This window comes from Brassica rapa, chromosome A07, assembly GCF_000309985.2.
Source record: "Brassica rapa cultivar Chiifu-401-42 chromosome A07, CAAS_Brap_v3.01, whole genome shotgun sequence".
NCBI lineage: Eukaryota > Viridiplantae > Streptophyta > Magnoliopsida > Brassicales > Brassicaceae > Brassica > Brassica rapa.
In genome coordinates this window covers 15,204,705-15,225,583 of record NC_024801.2, presented here as the reverse complement: position 1 = coordinate 15,225,583, position 20,879 = coordinate 15,204,705, and the positions used below count along the sequence as shown (strand labels likewise).

At 35.9% G+C, this 20,879-nt stretch overlaps 2 protein-coding genes across 3 annotated transcripts; one reads left to right on the top strand and one right to left on the bottom strand.

Annotated features, from left to right (window-relative positions):
* Positions 1-15,317, top strand: LOC103829626 (nuclear pore complex protein NUP205). Of its 2 annotated transcripts, none has more exons than XM_009105302.3 (45): positions 1-260; positions 353-448; positions 591-665; positions 762-866; positions 960-1,070; positions 1,730-1,889; positions 2,325-2,410; positions 2,522-2,644; positions 2,720-2,947; positions 3,338-3,427; positions 3,778-3,921; positions 4,078-4,194; positions 4,286-4,492; positions 4,827-4,928; positions 5,045-5,182; positions 5,576-5,706; positions 5,795-5,914; positions 6,059-6,182; positions 6,299-6,496; positions 7,158-7,276; positions 7,500-7,650; positions 7,828-7,940; positions 8,021-8,102; positions 8,202-8,288; positions 8,411-8,488; positions 9,116-9,322; positions 9,759-9,851; positions 9,921-10,034; positions 10,129-10,299; positions 10,413-10,468; positions 10,553-10,625; positions 10,698-10,888; positions 11,014-11,140; positions 11,216-11,293; positions 11,374-11,538; positions 12,137-12,307; positions 12,467-12,604; positions 13,195-13,338; positions 13,493-13,594; positions 13,689-13,775; positions 13,896-14,027; positions 14,104-14,204; positions 14,471-14,590; positions 14,827-14,947; positions 15,035-15,317. In XM_009105302.3, the coding sequence occupies exons 1-45, from the start codon at positions 120-122 to the stop codon at positions 15,113-15,115; spliced, it is 5,598 nt and encodes a 1,865-aa protein (XP_009103550.1). In that variant the 5' UTR covers positions 1-119; the 3' UTR covers positions 15,116-15,317. The 2 variants fall into 2 exon arrangements, with proteins under 2 accessions (XP_009103550.1, XP_009103549.1); XM_009105301.3 differs by having other exon boundaries at positions 13,686-13,775.
* Positions 15,318-16,149: 832 nt separating this feature from the next.
* LOC103829625 (heme oxygenase 1, chloroplastic) lies at positions 16,150-17,578 on the bottom strand. Its single transcript, XM_009105300.2, has 3 exons — positions 17,070-17,578; positions 16,596-16,819; positions 16,150-16,508 (listed from the first exon to the last, which is right to left on the bottom strand). Exons 1-3 carry the CDS (start codon positions 17,485-17,487, stop codon positions 16,308-16,310), a joined length of 843 nt encoding a protein of 280 aa, XP_009103548.1. The 5' UTR covers positions 17,488-17,578; the 3' UTR covers positions 16,150-16,307.
* Between the last annotated feature and the right edge of the window lie 3,301 nt (positions 17,579-20,879).

The window sequence follows — 20,879 nt, the reverse complement described above, 5'->3', positions numbered from 1 at the left end:
CATCGCCTTAAAAAGGTCTGGAGGCGCACTATTGCTTTAAAGCTCTCTCGTGTTAGGGTTTTTTCTTCGGAGGGGTTTTGTTCGTTACTCCGCGGCTAGTTTCTCGTCTGCTACCTGAAATGGTTTCGCCGAAAGAGTTAGCGGCCATAGTACAGTCCTCGCTGCTGGGATCGTCGGCGACAACCCCCACGCAGCGAATCGAACTCACTCACGCCATTCGCAACTCCTTCTCCTCTTTCCAGAACCTCCTCTCCTTCCCGGTACTCGATTCGAGATCCTTCCGTTAGCTTTCGATTTCAATTTTTCCGATTTCTCTCGAGCTCTGAATCTTTTTTTTAATTTTCTGTTTCAGCCTCCGAAGGCGTCCGATAGAGCGCAAGTTCAGTCCCGAGAGATTCGACTTCCTGATTCGTTGCCGATATCGTTGGATGACCAAGATGTTGCGATTGTAAGTGTCGCTGCTTCTCAATGGACTCCGATTATAAGCAAAGTTTCTCTCTAGTTATGATGCAAACTGTAGATGCAATTTTTCATTATCTTTAGATGATTCTATGTTCTATAAGATCTAACGGTACTGTAACTGATTGTAGAGCTTGAAACTGAGTGATGAGCTTCACCTGAATGAGATAGATTCTGTTCGTCTGCTTGTATCTGCAAACCAGGAGGTCGATCCCATTCACTTTGCTTTCACTCTCACCTCTTAGATTCTAAAAGTTATTTTTTGTTTTGGGATATGCTCTTATATTTTATCCTATGTTTAGTGGGGCTTGATGGGACGGGATCCGCTTGAGATCCAACGCCTTGCAATTGGACTATGGTACACAGGGAGAAGAGATCTTACATCAACGCTCTACACACTCCTGAGGGTATAGCTGGCACTCATTTTATATTTTTAGCTTTTTTTTTTCCTTTTTTTCTTCTTTGCATCATCACGCGTTACCCTTTTTCTTGTTGAACAGGCAGTTGTTATGGACCAGGGGGTTGAGCCTGATCTTATAGCTGACATTCAGGGACTGTTAGAAGATCTGATTAAAGCTGGGCTCAGACAACGGTTAATTACTCTTATAAAGGTAATTACCGCTTAGGTTCTTTTGGGATACATCCTCATACGTTCATGCTGTGATATCTGTATAGTTCGTGGAGTATCCATGGAGACATCTGTTTTGCTATCCATTTATTTCTGAGAGTTTTATCAAATTTTTTTCCGATTAATTATTTGAAGTCTTCACAAACTTTTCAAAATTTCTACTGTGTAACTATTTACTTTAGTGCACATTGAACCATGGGGTAAACATTAAGGTATTGTGACTACTAAAAATTGGTCCACCTCGTGAAAATGATTGTTTACTGTTTTCACCTGTTCTTTTTTTGAATCGTTTGGTTAATGTTTTATGATACTCTTAAAATTGTCGACTACACAAGACGCTTGGGTATTTTTACATCCTATGTTAGCCTCATCTTTGAAATTTGTTTTAGGTGACTCTATGTTAGCGTTAAATTCAAAGAGAGTTGCGATTCCATTTTGTTTAACACTTGTTATTAACATCTTTCTTTGCATTACGACCAACATGAGTTCAAGCGTAATCTTTTGAATATTTTGATGGACATTGTCTTCGGCTGATAGAGTTCATACCGAACGAAAGATTTCATTTTAAACTCAGACAGTTAATGACTTTCTCTTAGCCATCATTATGTTATGATTTTCATGATAGCAAATTTTTGTTGTTAGGAACTCAATCGGGAGGAACCTTCTGGCTTGGGTGGGCCCTTATGTGAACAATACCTTATTGACTCGAGAGGTGCTCTTGTTGAACGAAGAGCTGTTGTTCATAGGGAAAGACTGATCCTGGGACATTGCCTTGTTCTTTCGATTTTGGTTGATAGACCTGGTAAGCTTGACTATTTTTAATAAAGCTTTTGCACGAAGGGTGCCACTTGTTAAGTAATTGAGTGCTGCTTTTCGTAAGTTCTATTGTATACCATAGCAAGTAAAACTACTGATAAGTTGTCGTATAAGTTTGCTAGGAAACTTATGTGCCAGACTAGTTAGGTCGTTACGCAATGTGCTATGAATATATTGTGTTTTCACTTACGCTATGTCTGTTGGCATGCATTGAATGTGCTTGCATGCTTGATTGAAGTTGAGTATCGTATGTGATTTATGGTGTTTGATACATATGCTATATTTTGGCTCTTGTTTTGTTCTATGGATATTAAAATGGTTAATCTATAGTACTAAAGCACTGCTGTTATTTTTTTTGTTTCTGCTCTTGAGGATTTTTGCTATTTTGTTGTCATGCTTCAAAGAAATTTGTTCTTCGCAGGTCCAAAAGATGTGAAGGACATATACAATGTTTTAAAAGACAATGCAGTTCAATTAACTCAAGGAAATGACACCATAAACTATCAGGTTCATGCTAATCCTCTCCATGACATGGAAGCTTTTATGAGTTTCACTTCATTTGCGCGTATTATATGTATATTTTTGTATTACGTGACATGATCAATTTCTTTGTTGCAGATCAATTTTAGTCTTCTGTTTTCTCTCATCATTACCTTCATATCAGATGCCATCAGTGCACTATCGGATAAGTCATCTATGATATCTCAAGATGCTTCGTTTAGGACAGAATTTCAGAATATTGTAAGACGAGTTGATACATTTTCTGTCGCGGCTTGTCCGTATCACTGAAAACTGACACATTAAAACACACTTCAGGTCATGGCTTCTGGCAGTGACCTCACTGCTGATGGCTTCATTGGTGGCATAAGGCTTGCATGGGCTGTGCATTTAATGTTGATATATGATGGAATATCTGGAATGGATACAATTTCTGCTGCGTCAACAACTGATATGGGGCACATATGCTCCTGCCTGGAGTCCATCTTTTCAAAAAATGTGTTTCAGTTTTTGCTGGATAATGTTCTTCAAACTGCAGCCTACCAGGTACTTCAATTTTAGACATCATTGCCAGGAATTTTGCGTATTCAGTTAATGTCTCTCAAATGCTGGGCGCCTGTTGGATTTTCTGCGACTTAATATCATTTGACGAACATTAACTGTGAAGAGTTACTTTTATTTCCAGCTAGTAGATGACATATTTGAATTCTTGAGCTTTTATTGAAGAAAAGTTGTGATATAGATCTCTACTTGAGAATATGGTTTTATTATTTGGTGTTCGATGGGTTCCTCTTGGATGTTTGATTTATTCGTGCATAGTCACTATAATCTTGCTTATTTAGTGACTCTCAAATTTTAGCCTCGTTACAGTTTTTATCTTTGACCCCCTTGTGTGGGTCTATCAATGACTGACATTTTGGTGGTTGCTACACGCAGAATGATGAGGAGGACATGATATACATATACAATGCGTATCTACACAAGTTAACCTCTTATTTTTTATCTCACCCGATTGCAAGAGACAAGGTTTGTTCAGTATCTTTACCTAGCATTTGTGTAGTATTGAGTATCTGTTGGTGATCAAAGCTTGAACGCTGCAACATATAATAGAGTAAAGCTTGGTAGTTTTTTATCCCTAGGTTCATGTTCTGATAAGAATGACAAAACATGGTGATATATGCTTTTCGAATGAGGAAGTAATGCATTAGTCGCAATCTCTGATGATTTCTTAATCACTTTTGAGATTAGTGGCATAGAAAATAAAAAATTTACGACTGCACCTGGATATTTTCTGATCTGATAGTGTCTGATAAGTTTAATATATGCCATCTGCATGTTTATTTCCTGCGTCTAGCCTGATCATTCTTATATTCCAGGTGAAGGAATCCAAGGACATGGCTATGAGTGTTCTTAATTCTTACCGAATTAATGATTCACTTGACGGCAGTATGCAGACTGAAGAGGCTGACAGGCCACTGCCCTTTATTTCCCTTATGGAGTTTGTAAGCAACATATATCAGGTAAAGAACCACTAGCCAGTCGAACAGTTATTGTTGAAGCTATTTTTGTCTCTCGTAGCATAATAATGAGCATTCGAAAACCAAACGGATTGGATCACATTTCATTTTTCATACCATATACCTTCTTTCGAGTCTTGATATTACAAGCTCTTGCAGAAAGAACCGGAGCTACTCTACGGGAATGATGTCTTGTGGACTTTTGTAAATTTTGCCGGAGAGGATCACACAAATTTCAAAACTCTTGTGGCATTCTTGGAAATGCTGCGGACTTTGGTACGAGAAGTCTTTATATCGTTTTTTTTTGTGAGATCCCTTTTACCCCTTTATCCATTAAGTTTCCTGACTGTCATCTTTACTCTGCCAGGCTTCAACTCAAGAAGGTGCTTCTAAGGTCTATGAGTTGCTCAAGGGTACAACATTTCGCAGTATAGGATGGGCCACTTTGTTTGATTGCATAGCAATTTACGATGATAAGTTCAAGCAGTCTCTTCAAACTGCTGGAACGGTGATGCCAGACTTCCTGGAGGGCGATGCAAAAGCACTTGTTGCATATCTGAATGTACTTCAAAAGGTTATATAACGTTGTTTAAATATATTCTGGCTCTACTTTCCTTCTAAATTTAGTAACCTTTTTGTAGAAAATTGATAACTAAGATGGCTCCTAAGAAACATGGCTTAACTCCGATTCAGTTCTAATTGCGTACATACGTGCTTTCTCTCTTCAAGTGGATCCTTTTCATCTTTGAAACATATGTTTGAACATACTTGCAAATGCTTCCTCATCTGGGAGGGATTTGGCAATATGTTGTTTAAACCTCTTTGCAAATGTTTTCTACTGTGAACTGATTTTTACACTGCATATATTTTTTTATTTGGTCAGTAAGTGTGTTTTTCATATTCTGCAGGTTGTTGAGAATGGTAATCCTACTGAGAGGAAAAATTGGTTTCCTGATATCGAACCATTTTTTAAGCTTCTTGGTTACGAAAACGTTCCTCCATATCTGAAGGTCAGTGGCATGCTGGAGATCCTTCTCCTTACGCTTTGACTGTCATATGATCTGTAAAAAGCCTCTGGCATCAGTACATATCAAACTTGCGTTTATGGTAACTGTATTTTCTGCAGGGTGCTCTTAGGAAGACCATTGCTGTTTTTGTTCATGTATTTCCAGAATTGAGGGACTCTATCTGGGCTTTTCTTGAGCAGTATGATCTGCCGGTTGTCGTGGGATCACCGGTTGGAAAGACTGACCAATCTTCTCAGGTAAATGCTTGGCTTCATAGGGAATATTATGAATAGACATCTCAACTTTATTTCTTCTGTAGTTGTTTAGATTTTTATTACTGCATTGATTTTTTTAACTTACGCATCAAAGAAGGTTTGTCATCTCGCATAAAAAAATTATTTTGCCATGTAAAGTAGCTGTTTGTCACAATATTGATATTTGTCTTATTCCTTCAACAACCTCATAATATTCTAAGTATGAAAGACTTTCATGTGATGTTTTTTTCTCTGAGTATTCACATAACTCGCTGCTCTATGTTCGTTGTAGGTAAAGTTAGTATGGCATGTGTTGTTTGGTGCATCTTTTTGTTATTCCAGCTGGAGTGAATCTTTGGCTTATTTTGAAACTAATTAAGATTTTTTTATATGCAGGTCTATGATATGCAGTTCGAGTTAAATGAAATTGAAGCAAGGAGAGAACAATATCCTTCAACAATATCGTTCCTTAATCTTATTAACGCTCTGATTGCGGGAGAGAAAGATGTGACTGATCGTGGTCGTAGGTAGTAGCCTTAGATTGTCGTATCTCTACGTGAATCTTAGTCATAGAAATTTTGGGGCTGACGTTTTTTATATACATGTTTTTTGTAGATTTATTGGCATCTTCAGATTTGTTTATGATCATGTATTCGCCCCCTTTCCTCAAAGGGCATACTCAGATCCTTGTGAGAAGTGGCAATTGGTTGTGGCGTGCCTTCAACATTTTCACATGTAAACTTGTGCTTCTATCTTTGATGCTTTCCTTTTTCTTGCTCTGCCAAAATTTTTTTTTTCTTTTAGCAGAAATAAGGACATGTTTTAAATGTGTGTATATGCATGTTGAAGTGGATTAACATTTTCTGCATTTCACTTCAGGATCTTAAGCATGTATGATATTCAGGAGGAGGATCTTGATGGATTTACTGAGCATTCACAGTTTTTGGTGTCAGCTGAAACATCTTCACTACAAACGCAGCTACCAGTTATAGAATTACTAAAAGTAGTAACTAAAATATTCTTGCTTTTTATTTTTACAGTGGAAACACAATCCTTATCTCTAGTAGACATGTTATATATGATATATATATATATAATAGGTTCAACTTTTTTTCTCAGGATTTCATGAGTGGGAAAACGCTGTATAGGAACCTTATGAGTGTCCTTCAGGTTGGGGTCAATTCTATCATGAGCGAGCGAATGAGTAAAACTTACGGGAAGATCTTGGAAAAGGCTGTGCAACTCTCTTTGGAAATCTTATTACTTGTCTTTGACAAGGATTTGCTTGTTTCTGATGTCTGGCGTCCGCTGTACCAGGTACCTTGTTGTTCTTGTGATGCTTCGAAGCTTTACTTTGTGTTTCTTCTGATTTCTCGATCTCTTAATATGTAGTGGAAATGCAGTTAGATATATAAAGTAGTTTTTTCAAAGAGTATTAATATGTTCTTCTGAACAGAGTCAGAGGTTTCTGGTACTGTGTAGGAAGTTGACATTATCTGTTACTAAGTTTAGGTATTTCATCAATTTATACAACTTCCAATCCATACATGATATATTCTAGAATTTGCACACTTTGCTCGACTGCCTTTTTTTCTCTTAAATTTGTTCAGCATTCTATTGTCTTATTAACAGTGATGTATTTATCTTCGCGTATACCATTCAATTAAGGTTACTAACATTAAGTCAAAGGTGAAGGGTACAGAAGTTCAGGCAATTTTCTTTGTGATCATAACCTACTTGACTAATAGCAATAAATAGTATTCCTTCTCCAACCTGCTCCACTGTTGTGTTACGTGGTGTAAAATATGAACATGGACACTGTTGTTAATTTGGTTATTGCTTGATGAGTCGTGAATTAATATCCAACCGTCTATTAAACGAACATTTTTTATTTCTTCATGAATCACCCTTTCCATGTTTTTATGTTATAAGGCACAAGACGGTCAGGTACTTATGTTTAATTTTGTTATTTCTGCAGCCTTTGGATATAATTCTCTCGCAAGATCATAATCAAATTGTGGCCTTGCTGGAGTATGTCAGATATGATTCTCTTCCTCAGATTCAAAGATCGTCAATCAAATTGATGAACATCTTAAGGTGATAACTAAATTTTACAGAGCCACTTCTTTTCATTTGTAGTCTGTTCAGTCACATGTAACTTGTTTCTCAGATAGCACTGGCATATACCATTACAAACTGCTTTCAGATACATTAGTTTTAAAAATATGTGATTGATTTCCTTTGCTATGTATTATTTGTCTGACCTTGTGTTTTAATTTGCTATGTACATGGGTTTTAATTAATCGTACTCTTGAAACAGTTCTCGCTTGGTTGGACTCGTTCCAATGCTGATTAAAATGAACGCTGCAAATTCCTTGATTGAGGATTATGCATCCTGCCTTGAGCTACGACTTGAAGAGGGTGAAGTTGTAGAGAACAGCTGCGATGATCTAGGGGTCCTTATTATGCAGGTTATTTTCATCAATTGATGGGTTCACTTTGTAGAATATCATACTCTCTGCACTATGGTTTGGTCTAGGGATGTTAAATGGGGTTTCTTCGCGTTTTAATGGGTTTTATTGTCTCTCCTTATTATTTATTTATCCGTACACCTTCTATCCTCAACGATATGACCATTACATTTGTAGCTTCTGGTTGACTGTATCAACCGGCCTGCACCAAATATCACACATTTGCTTCTTAAGTTTGACCTGGATGCCCCGGTGGAAGGCACAGTTTTGCAGCCTAAGTTCCACTACAGGTTTGATTGTCATTTGTTGGCATTGTATGATAACGTATATCTCCCAACCATAATCTTCATTTTTTTTTTGCAATCTGCAGTTGTCTGAAGGTCATTCTTGAAATGCTGGAAAAACTTCCAAACCCTGATATAAACTTCTTACTCTTTGAGTGTGGCTTTCAGGTGAGACATGCTGATCCAGGATGATAACTATCCGGTCTATTCAAAAAAGCGAGTTCTATTTGGTCAATTGTTTTCTTAACCATCTTTCACTCTTTGCAGCTTTTGTGTGAGCTGAGTTTGGATCCATTAACTAGTGGTCCAATCATGGATCTCTTGAGCAGCAAAAAGTATCAGTTTTTTCTTCGGGTACACTAGATTATCTTCTCCTTGTACTTGAATGTGCCATTCTATCCTTGGTGGGCTGTCCCATCTAAGTCACAGGTGACTTATTGTTTACTCATCCCCTCTTATATGCCTTAATGTCGCAGCATCTTGATACCATCGGTATTGCTACCCTTCCAAAAAGAAGTGGTAGCCAGACGCTCCGTATTAGTTCACTTCATCAGGTATCTACTTACTTTCATGATAGTATGTTACCAGTTCATTCTTTGTATCAAACATATTTTTAGTTCACATAAAATATTGACTGCCTATAAGCGGTTTTCTTTCTTCTAGTGGAGTGTGTCTCTAGGTTATTATTATTATTTTTTCACCCAATCCCTTGTAAGTTTTTTTTTTCTTCGCAAATCTATAATCATACCAGTTCTTCTTTTCCTCCCATATCCAATAAGATACTACCTATACGTAATATTTCTTCGGCTAGTTTTTCATAGACGAAAATGACAATCTGCATATATGCACTCTTTCCTTCTTAATATTGCGACACCTTGAAATTTCTGTCGGCTTGAAATTTCTGTCGGTAGATTCGTTTCTTGTTATGTCATCTGTATTCCATTTCTGTTTTGCTAAGATATCATGTGTTCTGTTTCTGCCTGTGGTTAAAATATTGTATGCACTACGCTTTATCTCTTTTTTTCCGTTCGTAATAGTATCCATCATCCGAAATTCCGAATGTGTTCCTAGAACACATCAATACTGGTTCTGAATTGTGTTCCGAATTTATATTTTATTTCAATGTTAAGGAGTCCTTTATGTTATTGATATTATTTCTCATTCATCTATACCTTTCTCAGAGGGCGTGGCTGTTAAAACTCCTAGCTATTGCATTGCACAATGGTTCTGGAAGCAGTTCAGATCACCTGGAGGCGTGTCAGAGCATACTTTCTCATCTTTTTGGGCGGGAGGTAACTGAAGCAGGGAACGAACTTTATTCTTCCAGTACATATCCTCTTCAGGATGGTCTTGATTATGCTGGAACTAGTTCAATCAGTAAAAGTAAGGTGAGTTAAGAATCTCTAGTGGTTTGATGCTTAAACTATGCGACTTTAGAAACTTCCTTGTTTTATCCTACGGTCTAGTAATGATACTTTCGCTGATGTTCTGCCTGAATGATTATTAGTTCGTATGTTTATTGGGGCTACATGTGTAGCACTGATCTGTCATTCTACCATTTTATTTATTAGACAATCCATGGATGGTACAAATAACTGTACTGACTCCACTTTCTGAAGTCACCAGCATGCACATCACCCTATAGTTAGTTTTCCTTGAACGGTAGTATTTTGAAAAAAAAAAATATGTCGCTTTTTCCCATGCAACATCACTTTCTTTCACTGGACTTCTGAAAGCTCTATGTGTCATCATTTCTTACCTAGTTTGAGGTTGTTCATGGGAACAGCTTTCTTACTTTTGTTTCTCTTTTTGAAATGAGTTCAGGTATTGGCGTTGCTTGAAATCCTCCAGTTTAGATCTCCTGATGCTTCGATGCAGCTTCCTCAAATTGTGTCTAGCCGAAAGTATGACACATTGGTAAGGCTTGAGAATATGTCTGTGTGTCTGCGTTGAGTATAGTGGTCTGAATATGGAGTTTAATTACAGGTGGAGGAAATACTTGGGAACCGTGATCCCTCTGTAAGTGGCAGTATCTACTATTATTCTGAGCGTGGTGATCGCCTGATTGATCTATCTTCCTTCAGTAACAAACTCTATCAGGTTTGTTCTTGTGATACTTGAGACCAGATCTTCTCTCCAATAAATTTTTCATGTAATACTTTTTTTTGTGCTAATTAAATCTATTTATGTTTAGAAACTACATTCTGGATTTCCCCTAGTGGATAGTTTTCAAAATGTTGCTGAGGTTAATGAAGTTAGAGAGACAATTCAACAGCTGTTGAAATGGGGATGGAAGTATAATCGAAACCTTGAGGAGCAAGCTGCCCAACTCCATATGTTAGCTGGCTGGTCTCAGATTGTTGAGGTTGATTGCTCTCCTAAAAATCTCAGATCAGCTTTAGTAATCATGATTATGTGCCACTTTTCCAAGATATAACGTATTTATCTTTTTGTTATGCTTTATCTGTTTTGTTTTAGATATCTGCCTGCAGAAGAATATCTTCTCTCGATAATCGATCTGAAATTTTGTATCGGTGAGTTCCTTCCGTGCCAGAGGTTATTTGTTTGTATAGCTTTCTTGAACATTGCCTGAATTTTTCTTCTCTGGTCGTTGGCAGGATACTTGACGCCTCTCTAAGTGCCTCTGCTTCTCCAGATTGTTCATTAAAAATGGCGTTTGTACTTACTCAGGTGCGTTTTAGCTTTTGAGTTTATTATATTGTATAAATGTGCTCTCCATGTACTAACTTTAGGTTTTATTAGGTCGCCCTTACCTGCATTGCCAAACTTCGTGATGATAGATTTTTGTTTCATGGTGCCTTGAGTTCTGACACAGTGACATGTCTAGATGTCATGATGGTAAAACATTTATCCACTGGTGCTTGCCATTCACTTCTTTTGAAACTTGTTATGGCAATTCTAAGGCACGAGTCATCAGAATCCTTGAGAAGGCGGTATGCTTCTAAGCTCTAGTTCTTCTATTTGAACTTAGTTATAATACAACACGCAGTTATTTTCTGCCCAGATGATCTATATTCAGTTTATCCCCGTTCCTAACTCATTTTCCTTTCTCTATCAGCCAATATGCATTGCTCTTGAGCTATTTCCAGTATTGCCAGCATATGATTGCTCTGGAGGTGCCAACATCAGTCGTGCAATTCTTGTTGCTGAGTGATCAAGATGATGCAGATTTGGATATCCAGAAGGTATGTGTTTGCTTATTAGAGACGTATTTGTTCAGGCCATGTATGCTTCGATGCCAATTTCTCTTGTGTTTTTAGATTGACAAGGAGCAGGCTGACCTTGCTCGTGCCAACTTTGCTATAATAAAGAAAGAAGCTCAGGGCATCTTGGATCTGGTAAATGCTACTTCTTTCTTATTATTAGCTATAAGCGTATAATCATTTGCACTTTTTCACATTGAGAATACGAATTTCAGGTAATCAAGGATGCATGTCAAGGCAGTGAATTTGGAAAAACGATTTCACTTTACGTGCTGGAAGCTCTTGTTTGTATTGATCACGAGAGATATTTTCTTAGTCAGCTTCAGAGCAGAGGTTTCATACGCTCTTGCCTTGGCAGCATTAGTAATATCTCCCACCAGGTATGTTTCCTCTTAATTACTGATTGCGTTATGTATTGTAAAATATTTATAGTAAGCTCATTGACGTAATTTTTTTTTTTGCTTTAACTTTGGTAACTACTGGTGGTTAGTTAGTTTGAGTTGACTTAAAAATCAGCACCAATAGATAAAATTGCATTAGAGTAAAAAATGCCCTCAGTGTGTACAAGTTCACTCATGGAAATTCAAGGTTAGTTAATTTGAGTTGACTTAAAAATCAGCACCAATAGATAAAATTGCATTAGAGTAAAAAATGCCCTCAGTGTGTACAAGTTCACTAATGGAAATTCAAGGTTACAGTATACATATATGTAAGCTGGTCAAATTAGTGTCGCAAGCATGTTAAATCTTCTTTAAGAGGCATATTGTGGCCAATTAGCAGCTGGTTTGACTTTCTGATCCACATGAAAAGCAGATACACCTTAACTCGTGTCTTTTATACCCCATTTACTGATTAGGTCTTGATGATTATATAATCTTCATATGCCTCCCGTTTTTAAATTTTGGAGACATGATTAATATGTGGGTATACTTATTTCTAGGACTTGCATTTATACATGTGTATTTGATATATCATTAGGCCCAGGATGGAAGACATTTGCTGGAGTCACAACAGCGAGCATGTACCTTAGAGGCAGAATTTGCATTGCTACTTAGAATTAGCCACAAGTACGGAAAGTCAGGAGGCCAGGTTCTGTTCTCCATGGGTGCACTGGAACATATCGCCTCATGTAGAGCTACCAGTTTCAAGGTAGTGATCTGCTTTTTTTTATGTGACCTCGATATTTCTCTGGTTATAAGCCCAAAAGGTATCTGCTTTTTTTATGTGGCCACAATATTTCTCTAGTTATCTGCTTTTTGTATGTGACCTCGATATTTCTCTGGTTATAAGCCCAAAAGTACATTCCAGGGAAATATGAGGCGGGTCAATATGAAGCTTCAGACTGACACAGGATATGATGTTCAAAAGCAACGAACAATAATTACTGCTGCCCTTAGATTGGTGTTTGCCCTCACTTCATTGGTTGAAACCTCTGAATTTGTTGAGGTCAGCCTCTTTTCTTTAGAAGACCTTTTTTACTATCTTTTGCATTGCTAATGCAGCTTTCATCTTCGGACTTTGTGAGTTAGTTGAGGAGTTATGTGAGAATGAACGCTGAATGACATATACCGAGTTCAGTTTGTTTGAAAATTAAAATCAGTATTATTTTCTTTTTCTCTGCCCTAAACCAGTGTGTTGTTTTACGTATTGTAGAAAGTTGAATCATGTTACTGATTTTTCTATTGTAGTTGTTATACATCTATGATGCCTTTAACAAGTAGAAGTAGAAAATGGTACTCGTCTTTGAGAATTTAAGTTGTACAGGGACAATCACTTGCCAATTGCAGTATGCTTGTAAGACATAGAGAGCAATCTAACTAATACTGGATATCAGAAGCATTTGTAAAGTTTAGAACAGTTTGTATTGTTCTTGTTAATTATACTGGATAGCTGAACCTTATTATTTGGACTTATTGTCACGTAGTCTTTTTTTGCTATTTAGTTACCAAGTCGTCATTTTTTTCCTGGGTAACCTGATCTTAAAATGCGAACTGCATTTACGTTTCTTATTCTCCTTTTATCTGGGCGTTTGATAGGGGAGGAATAAAATTGTTCGCGAAGTTATTGAGTTTATCAAAGGACATCAATTGCTTTTTGACCAACTTCTTCGTGAAGACGTAACCCAAGCAGATGATTTATTGATGGAGCAAATTATCCTAGCAGTAGGAATATTGAGCAAGGTATTTTTTCTGGGGTGCTTACAGTTTTCTTAATATTTTTTTCTTATTGAAGGGCTTTTGCTCATCTTTTATAACTGTATCTTCAAGCAGGTTCCCCGAAATACCACAAGCGAGTTAAATTGACTTTCATAGAAATTACGTTCCGTGTTTGTAGGTCTGGCCTTTCGAAGAGAACGATGAATATGGATTTGTTCAAGGGCTGTTTGATTTGATGAGCAAGCTTTTCATACCGTCTCGAGAAGGACAAATAGTTCAGGTACATGGACTAGCGCCTCACAAATTATTGTCATCTAGTCCTTGGTTTCTTATATTTGTGTTTCTCTTTTGTTTTCTCCTCTGGTGGACAGAAGGGATCAGAGCTCAAATTGTCTCAGTTGCGATTCAGCTTGACTTCTTTCTTATATTTTCAAGTGACCAAAAGTTCTTTGAGGTTACAGGTACTGTTGTAGCTATTTCCCTCTCTATGTTCTCTCCGTTTCTCATCATCCCGTTGTTTTTACCAAACATAAGTAAATACTCATGCCCCTTCTCTATTCCCCTTTCCCCCGCCGCCACAGATATCAAATGATTCTTGTGATAACTCCGCTAAACTACGGCAACCAACGCTTATGTTGCTCGCATCTCTTCTTTCGCATGTGACTGATTCCCTCGAGGGAGCAGCAGAGAAAAAGTCCTTACTCCTTCATAAGGTTAATACTATCCTAATTCTTACTCTTCACAATTTTTTAACTTCTATATATTCAGAATTGTATGTATGATTTGCAGATTAGAGACATTAACGAGGTCTCAAGACAAGATGTAGATGCAATAATCAAGATGTGTGATTGCCAAGAATATGTCACAGCATCAGACAACATACATAAAAGGTCAGTGAAAATTTATTTCTTCTGCTTGCTAAATCGCCCAAGAAGTAGGTCATATACATAGAGTATGTATCTTTGATATGTTGATTAAGCAGAGATAATGCTTACTTCTTTGTATCATGATGGTGGGTAAATTCACCCAGTTATTTTAAACACCTAATATGCGTAAGCAAATAGTTAAACTTCACAAGTTGATGAAAGTAAATGTCACCTGAAGAGACACTGTCAGGTACTGTATTTATGTTCTTAATGCTTGTTATTAACCTCAGGAGATACATAGCTATGGTCGAAATGTGCAAAATCGTGGGCACCAGGGACCAGTTAATCACATTGTTACTACAACTCACAGAGCATGTACTGAATATCATCCTGATCCATCTCCAAGATAGGTATGCCACTTTGTCTTCAACCATAGATATCTTAGTTTTCTAAGGCTCTCTTAGTCATGATTCTGGATGAGACTCCTGGATTACGCAAATTGTGACAGCGAATAACTCACTCTTTTACATATTGTGTGGCTGCAAGTGCAAATCCAAATATTGACTAGGTTTATGCATAGAAATATATGATGTTCAAACGAATCGCTCTTGTGCGTCAATGCTGAAAGCTTTTTTTATATACGCAGATCTGGTAGTTCGAATGAGTGGGCATCATCATATGGTTCAAAATCTCATCAACAACAGGAAGTTGCAGATCTCTGTGGCAAATTGTCACCTATCATAGAAAGGCTTGCATTACTGAATGAGGTATGTATATAGCCTAATCGATTTACAAAAAAAAATTATTTCGTAATCATCATGTGATTAAAGTGAAAGGACTTTTCTTGATCGCAGGGAAAAGTAGGACACAACTTGAAGGTATTCAAGAGACTGGCGACTACAGTAAAAGAAATGGCTGTCCAAAAGTGTTTGTGATCGGCTCTCAAGGAATGTAGAGAATCGTATCTGGGTGTTGAACTATTTTTCCTTGTATGAAATGTCCAAATCAAAAATGTATTTGTCGGTATGTATAACTTGGCTCGCCATATCACTGCTACAAAATTGCAAGGTGTATCCACGAGATTCAACTCTGATTATGATTTCTCTATTACCGGATATTTTATCTCCGCTTTCAACAGATACTCTGGTCCAAGGGTCTTGTCCGCTGTTATCTTGACATTTCCCTAGATCAACATAATGTTTGCGTTCGAGGAAGACTCGTGAAGACCCTTTTTCCTAGTATAACCATAGTCTATATTACTGCCACATGTCTTTTTTTTTATCAGTACTGCCAAATGTTTAATAAGTAATAGTTACATGCTTTTAGTTATATGCATGTAATTATTACATGTGTTTCTTCTTGTCCTCTCCATTATCTTCCTCTCATCTCCCCAGAACTACTCCAATCCCAGTCTTTCCATGATACCCAGTTCCCAATCCCTCTTTTCTACTGCTTCAGATGTCCCCAATCAAAATCCATAATTGCAACTGTCGTCGAGAACCTCAACCTCAAGTATCCTTTTGTCTATTTGCTCGCTGATCTCGAAAGAGATGAGATTTCCTAAAAAGTGTTGATATAGAAAGTGTAGACAGCATGGTCGGAAAGTGTCCCCGAGAAGTCGCTATTTTTGTTCAGTAATGTTTGTTTTTCTTGTAAATATAGACAGCTTTTGTTTGATCAGTTCGATGTTAACTAGTAACTATCAAATAAATTTTCATTTTCTGCTAATTACAGTAAATAAAAATAAAACTAATAGGAGTGGTATATTAAATAGTAGTTTGATGGTTTAAAATGAAATATTAATTTTTTTTTTGTCACACCTAAAAAAAAAAAAAAAAAAAAAAATGAAATATTAATATTTTACATTTTTATGAAACCATATGATTATTATATACCATTGATAATACTCTAATTATCTGATGTTGTTGGTTTATCCAGTGACTCGTCTTAGACTAATAAATCTTGACTATGATACAGAACGCTGAACTTCCAACGTCGTATTAAGCTTTGAAGCAAATAAGAGTTTGATGATACAAACAAGCAGAAGCGAGTTTAAAAATATAATACAGGAATAAAAAACTTGAGCAGGGATTTTAGTTGCCACAAGCGCGTATAAAGAGAGGGAAATCAGGACAATATGAGACGAAGTATCTCACCAGAATACTTGAACGATTTCTCGGTCTCTTCCAAACAATGATTCTTCTCTTCTCTCGTCCACTCCTCTGCAACTTTGTTCAGTTTTTCCCTCACGTTCTGCAACAATCCGGAAAGGTCGCCGTCCCATTTGTAAAACTCGAGTTCTCTATTGTCCAGAATCCTTTCCGCTACCTGAAAAAAAAAATTAGTTAAAAACTTCAGAAGAGAGTTGCCAGTTTTATTTTTCTAAGTGCACAAAGTTTTTTTTTTTTTTATAACCTTTCTTCCAATCATTCGACCACCAGCGCTGTGGGCGAAGTAGATGTTGTAGAAGTGACAAATGAATGATGGAGGATCCTTGTCTGCTAAATCCTTTAAATACTGAGAATATTTTTTACCAGTATCAGTTGGTTCTGGAATCTCGTAGCCTTGTTCTTTGAACCACTTCAGATCAGTGTCCAATTTCTCTGCCCTTTCCAGCCCAGTGTTCTTGAATTCCGCATCTACCGATAAATAAATACAGTACTTGTCACAATGGATCCACAAGAAAAAGAGACCTACTTTTGCAACTAACTATTCTCAGACCAGTATCTTAGAGCTAATACGGACCAAGAAACAAAAACTACAATTAGTGGGAAACTTGTCTAAATCAAAATCCAAAACAAGAAGTGGGTTGATGAGTAACACCTAAAACACTTGAACAATCGACTCCAAATCATCAAACTGAGAAAGAAAGAAAGAAAAAAAACTCACAAGTTGGGAAAGTGGACTGATGAATAATCCCTTCAAGCGTGTCGTAAACCAACTTGCTATCCACCAAAAACCTCAAGTAACCTTCAACAGTCGGTTCCCATTTAGCGACAGGACGTTCCTCGGGAGATTTTGTCTCTTTCTCACCTTCCTTGGCCTGCTCCTTCGTGTGAAGTCTCATCGCCACAAACCTCATCTCCTCCACAAACCCTTTCGATTCTCCAGGGTATCTCTTCTTCTGCTTCTCCGCCGCCGTCGCCGCCACCACCACGGACGACGACCACGTCTTGTTCTTCGTGAGCAGACTTGGATTCTGAACCCTAGGGCGAGAGTAAAGTGGGGAGAAAGGGAACGAGAGTCTGGTGAGTTGGGGGTTTTTGAAGAAGGATAGGGATGGAGATATGGGAGCTGAGTAAGCCATGGTTGATGGAAGGAAGGCACGCGATGTGTTCTCTTGAAGTAATGGAATGGAGGAGACAAGAGGGACACATATTCCCAATTCAGTTTTTTTTAATAGGGGGTTAATATTTTAGCAGCAAGCCCAATATAACAGTAAACCTTTTTCTATGGAATAATCTAGTCGTTCTAATTGAAGAAGTTCGTAATTACACAATCTTGAAGTGATAAAATCTTCTTTGTAATATTGTTATCTCCTTCGGTTAACGTAGAAAAGTTTTGCCACTTGATAATCGTGCATCATTACAACCAAAATTTTGTAGTTTGTTCCATAAATTTATTTATCTCAAATATTTATTGGTAATTTGTAAAATCCATTGATTTAGTAAATAAATTTATTTATCTCAAATATTATTGGTTAATTAGATGTAATTAATAAAAATATAAATATATTTCAATTATTTTTTTAATATTTCATGAGTTTCATTATAACTTGTTTAAAGTTTTTCGCACAAATTAAAAAAATCATTAAATTTTTTTGTTTTGCTCCTATTTAACACATTATTTTGTTTGATTTTGTTAATTAATGAGCTAAAAGAAAAAGTAAAAACTGAAAAAATATTTAATACTCCCTTTGTTTTTAATATAAGTCGTTTTAGAGAAATTTTTATGTTTCAAATTATATGATCTTTTTGGTTAAAAATAAAAAAAATACCTTTGTTATATGACCAATGATAATATACCTTTTATTATTGGTTGATTTGTGGTTAGGTAAATAATTAATGATGTTTTGGTTTAGAAAATATAAAAAATTAATGGGTTTCTTAATCTACGTGCATAATTCTAAAACGGTTTATATTAAAAACGGAGGAAGTATTTACTTTGAAAATGTAGAACGACACTTATAATGAAATAAATTTAAAAGATAAACGACAAACATAAAGACTATGTATTGAAAGTGTCTTATGAAATGGAGAAAGTATTTTATAAGCATATGGCTTGTAAATTAATACTATTTGGGTATGTTCCTTAATAGAAGTTGATGCATTTGCCTTGAACTATGCTAAGCATTCTCATTCTCATGTCTTAATAATTTATTATTCATATCTTTTCCAGAGATATTAAGTTATCCATGGATTATGACTTATGTTAAATTGAGATTTTCAGTATTACTTTTCCACTAAAAAGTATAGTCCATATTAGATCTTTGTTTTCAATATATATATTGGGTTTTTAGTAATTAAACCCATTTTTAATCGTAAAAAAATTAGCAACTAAAAATCATGTGAAATAAACCTTCAACTTTAATTCCGCTAACATATGATATCCTCCATCTAAAAATCGTGACGAAAGATAATATACATACATAATTTATTTTCATTATTTTTGTCGGAGGATAACCTTCCGTCACGGTTTTTTAGACGGAGGGTAATAAGATATTTATGATTATGAAATTTGATAAAAGAAAAATATTAACCTCAATGTTCTTTCCTCCACTCTCAACTAGCTCCAAATGCAAAGCCGATGATATGGAATCAAACCATATATCACAGTTTATTGGCAAGAAGTTTCTCTGTAGTTCTTCTCCAGAAATTCTCTAATTGAGTTGTGAACTTCTCCCGGTTGCATTAGCTTTATAGGCAGAGAAAGTGGCAGTCTGATAGCAGACGAGAGTAAGAGTCAAAAGCGGACGATGAGAGTAGAAACACCACCACCACTTTGGGTATACTCCCAGGGTGATGTACTCAACAGTAACTCTAGTGTAAGCTTGTGGATCTGACACTCAAACATGGGCTTGTTAATCATGACACGAGCATCTGCCATGCAAGGCAATGTGATTACCAAGGCTCAGCAGGAAAGGACAGACCCAAACCATACTATGTGTCCTCGTATAAAAAAAAGACATTCTCACATAAGAAAACTCTTATGTACGTTTGTTTCCTTCACCACGACCACAACCAAAAATAAACGATGCCACGTTGGTTGTTTTTAGGGAAAATCGCATTTTAAACACTCAGAGTGTCACCTTATAGCATTTTAAACACTGAACTTTTTTTACTAGCACTTTAAACCTTCAAAGTGACGTTTTTATCATAATAAACCTCCAAAGACGTTTTCCTATTCATAGACGACCGATACTGTTCATTTTACGTGTCAGTTTCTTAAAAAAAATACAGAAAAATACGAATGAAATTAGAAAAAATCGTTAAAAATTCAAAAAAAAATCTAAAAGTTTAAAAAAAATAAAAATAAAAATTTCAATCTTAAAAATAAAATTCAATATAAAAAATTATAAAAATTTAAAAATAAGATCTAAAATTAAAATGTCAATTTAAAAAAAAAATTTAGAAATTCTAAAAATTCTAAAATAAGAGCTAAAATATTAAAAATAATTTGAAATTTTTCTTTATTGATTTGTATTTATATATTTAGAGCATAAGAGTCTTTTGCATCTCTAATGAAACATTTTGGTCATTTTTTTCTTAAAAAATCTTTTTGGGACAAAACTCAAAATAATATATTTGAGAGAATTACTAGCCATGCGTGTAGCCACCATCAATTAATATGGGGTGAAATTGGCGACCCCCGAGATGCTTTTTGCGAAGTGTACTTAGGCGCTAGTAGGGTTATGCAAGGTGTCTAGATATCCGGATTATCAAAAAAAAAAGTTTTTGGTGGTATCAAGTTTTGATATATTGTTTTTGATGGTGGCAAGTTTTGATATCATCTAAGTGACAGTCACTTTCAAAAAATGGAATTTTAAAATAAATATAATTTTTTGGTTAAATATTTACAATTGTAATTTTTAAGTTTGAAGTTTTAATTTTAGATCTTATTTTAGAATTTTAAAATTTTATTTTATTTTTCAACTTGACATTTTATTTTTAAGTTTGAAATTTTAATTTTTATGTTTTTTGAATTTTTAGATTTTTTTTTTAATTTTGTTTTGAATTTTTTACAATTTTTCCAATTTCATTCGAATTTTTCTGTTTTTTTTTTTAAAAACTGACACGTATCATTTTGATCTGTAAAATGAACAATATCGGTCGTCTATGAACATGAAAACTTCTTTGGAGGTTTATTATAAAAAAAATATCATTTTTAAGGTTTAAAGTGCTAGTCAAAAAAATTGAGTGTTTAAAGTGCTAGAAAGTGACATTTTGAATGTTTTTTTTTTTTTTAAACGTCTGAACTCAATTAAGAGGAAGTATCAAGAAACATAAGGGATAAGGAAAAAACCAAAACCAAAACAAGATAACAACTCAAACCAACATAGGATCTTAAGGGAAAGATTTATCAGACGTTGGTGTGTGCCTCATCTTGAATCCTGTTATGAAGCCAAGCCGGACCACCCAGTGCTAAATATGACTGGAACCTGCCATCTTGTAGTACACTCCTTGCTATGTCTCTCACTAT

Coding starts and splice junctions, on each gene's coding strand:
- LOC103829626 (XM_009105301.3), top strand. CDS start 120: ATGGTTTCGCCGAAAGAGTTAGCGGCCATAGTACAGTCCTCGCTGCTG. Junction 666..761: donor TTGTATCTGCAAACCAGGAG/GTCGATCCCATT, acceptor TCCTATGTTTAG/TGGGGCTTGATGGGACGGGA. Junction 10,626..10,697: donor TGGCGTTTGTACTTACTCAG/GTGCGTTTTAGC, acceptor AGGTTTTATTAG/GTCGCCCTTACCTGCATTGC.
- LOC103829625 (XM_009105300.2), bottom strand. CDS start 17,487: ATGGCTTACTCAGCTCCCATATCTCCATCCCTATCCTTCTTCAAAAAC. Junction 16,820..17,069: donor TCAGTCCACTTTCCCAACTT/GTGAGTTTTTTT, acceptor ATTTATCGGTAG/ATGCGGAATTCAAGAACACT. Junction 16,509..16,595: donor GTCGAATGATTGGAAGAAAG/GTTATAAAAAAA, acceptor TTTTTTTTTCAG/GTAGCGGAAAGGATTCTGGA.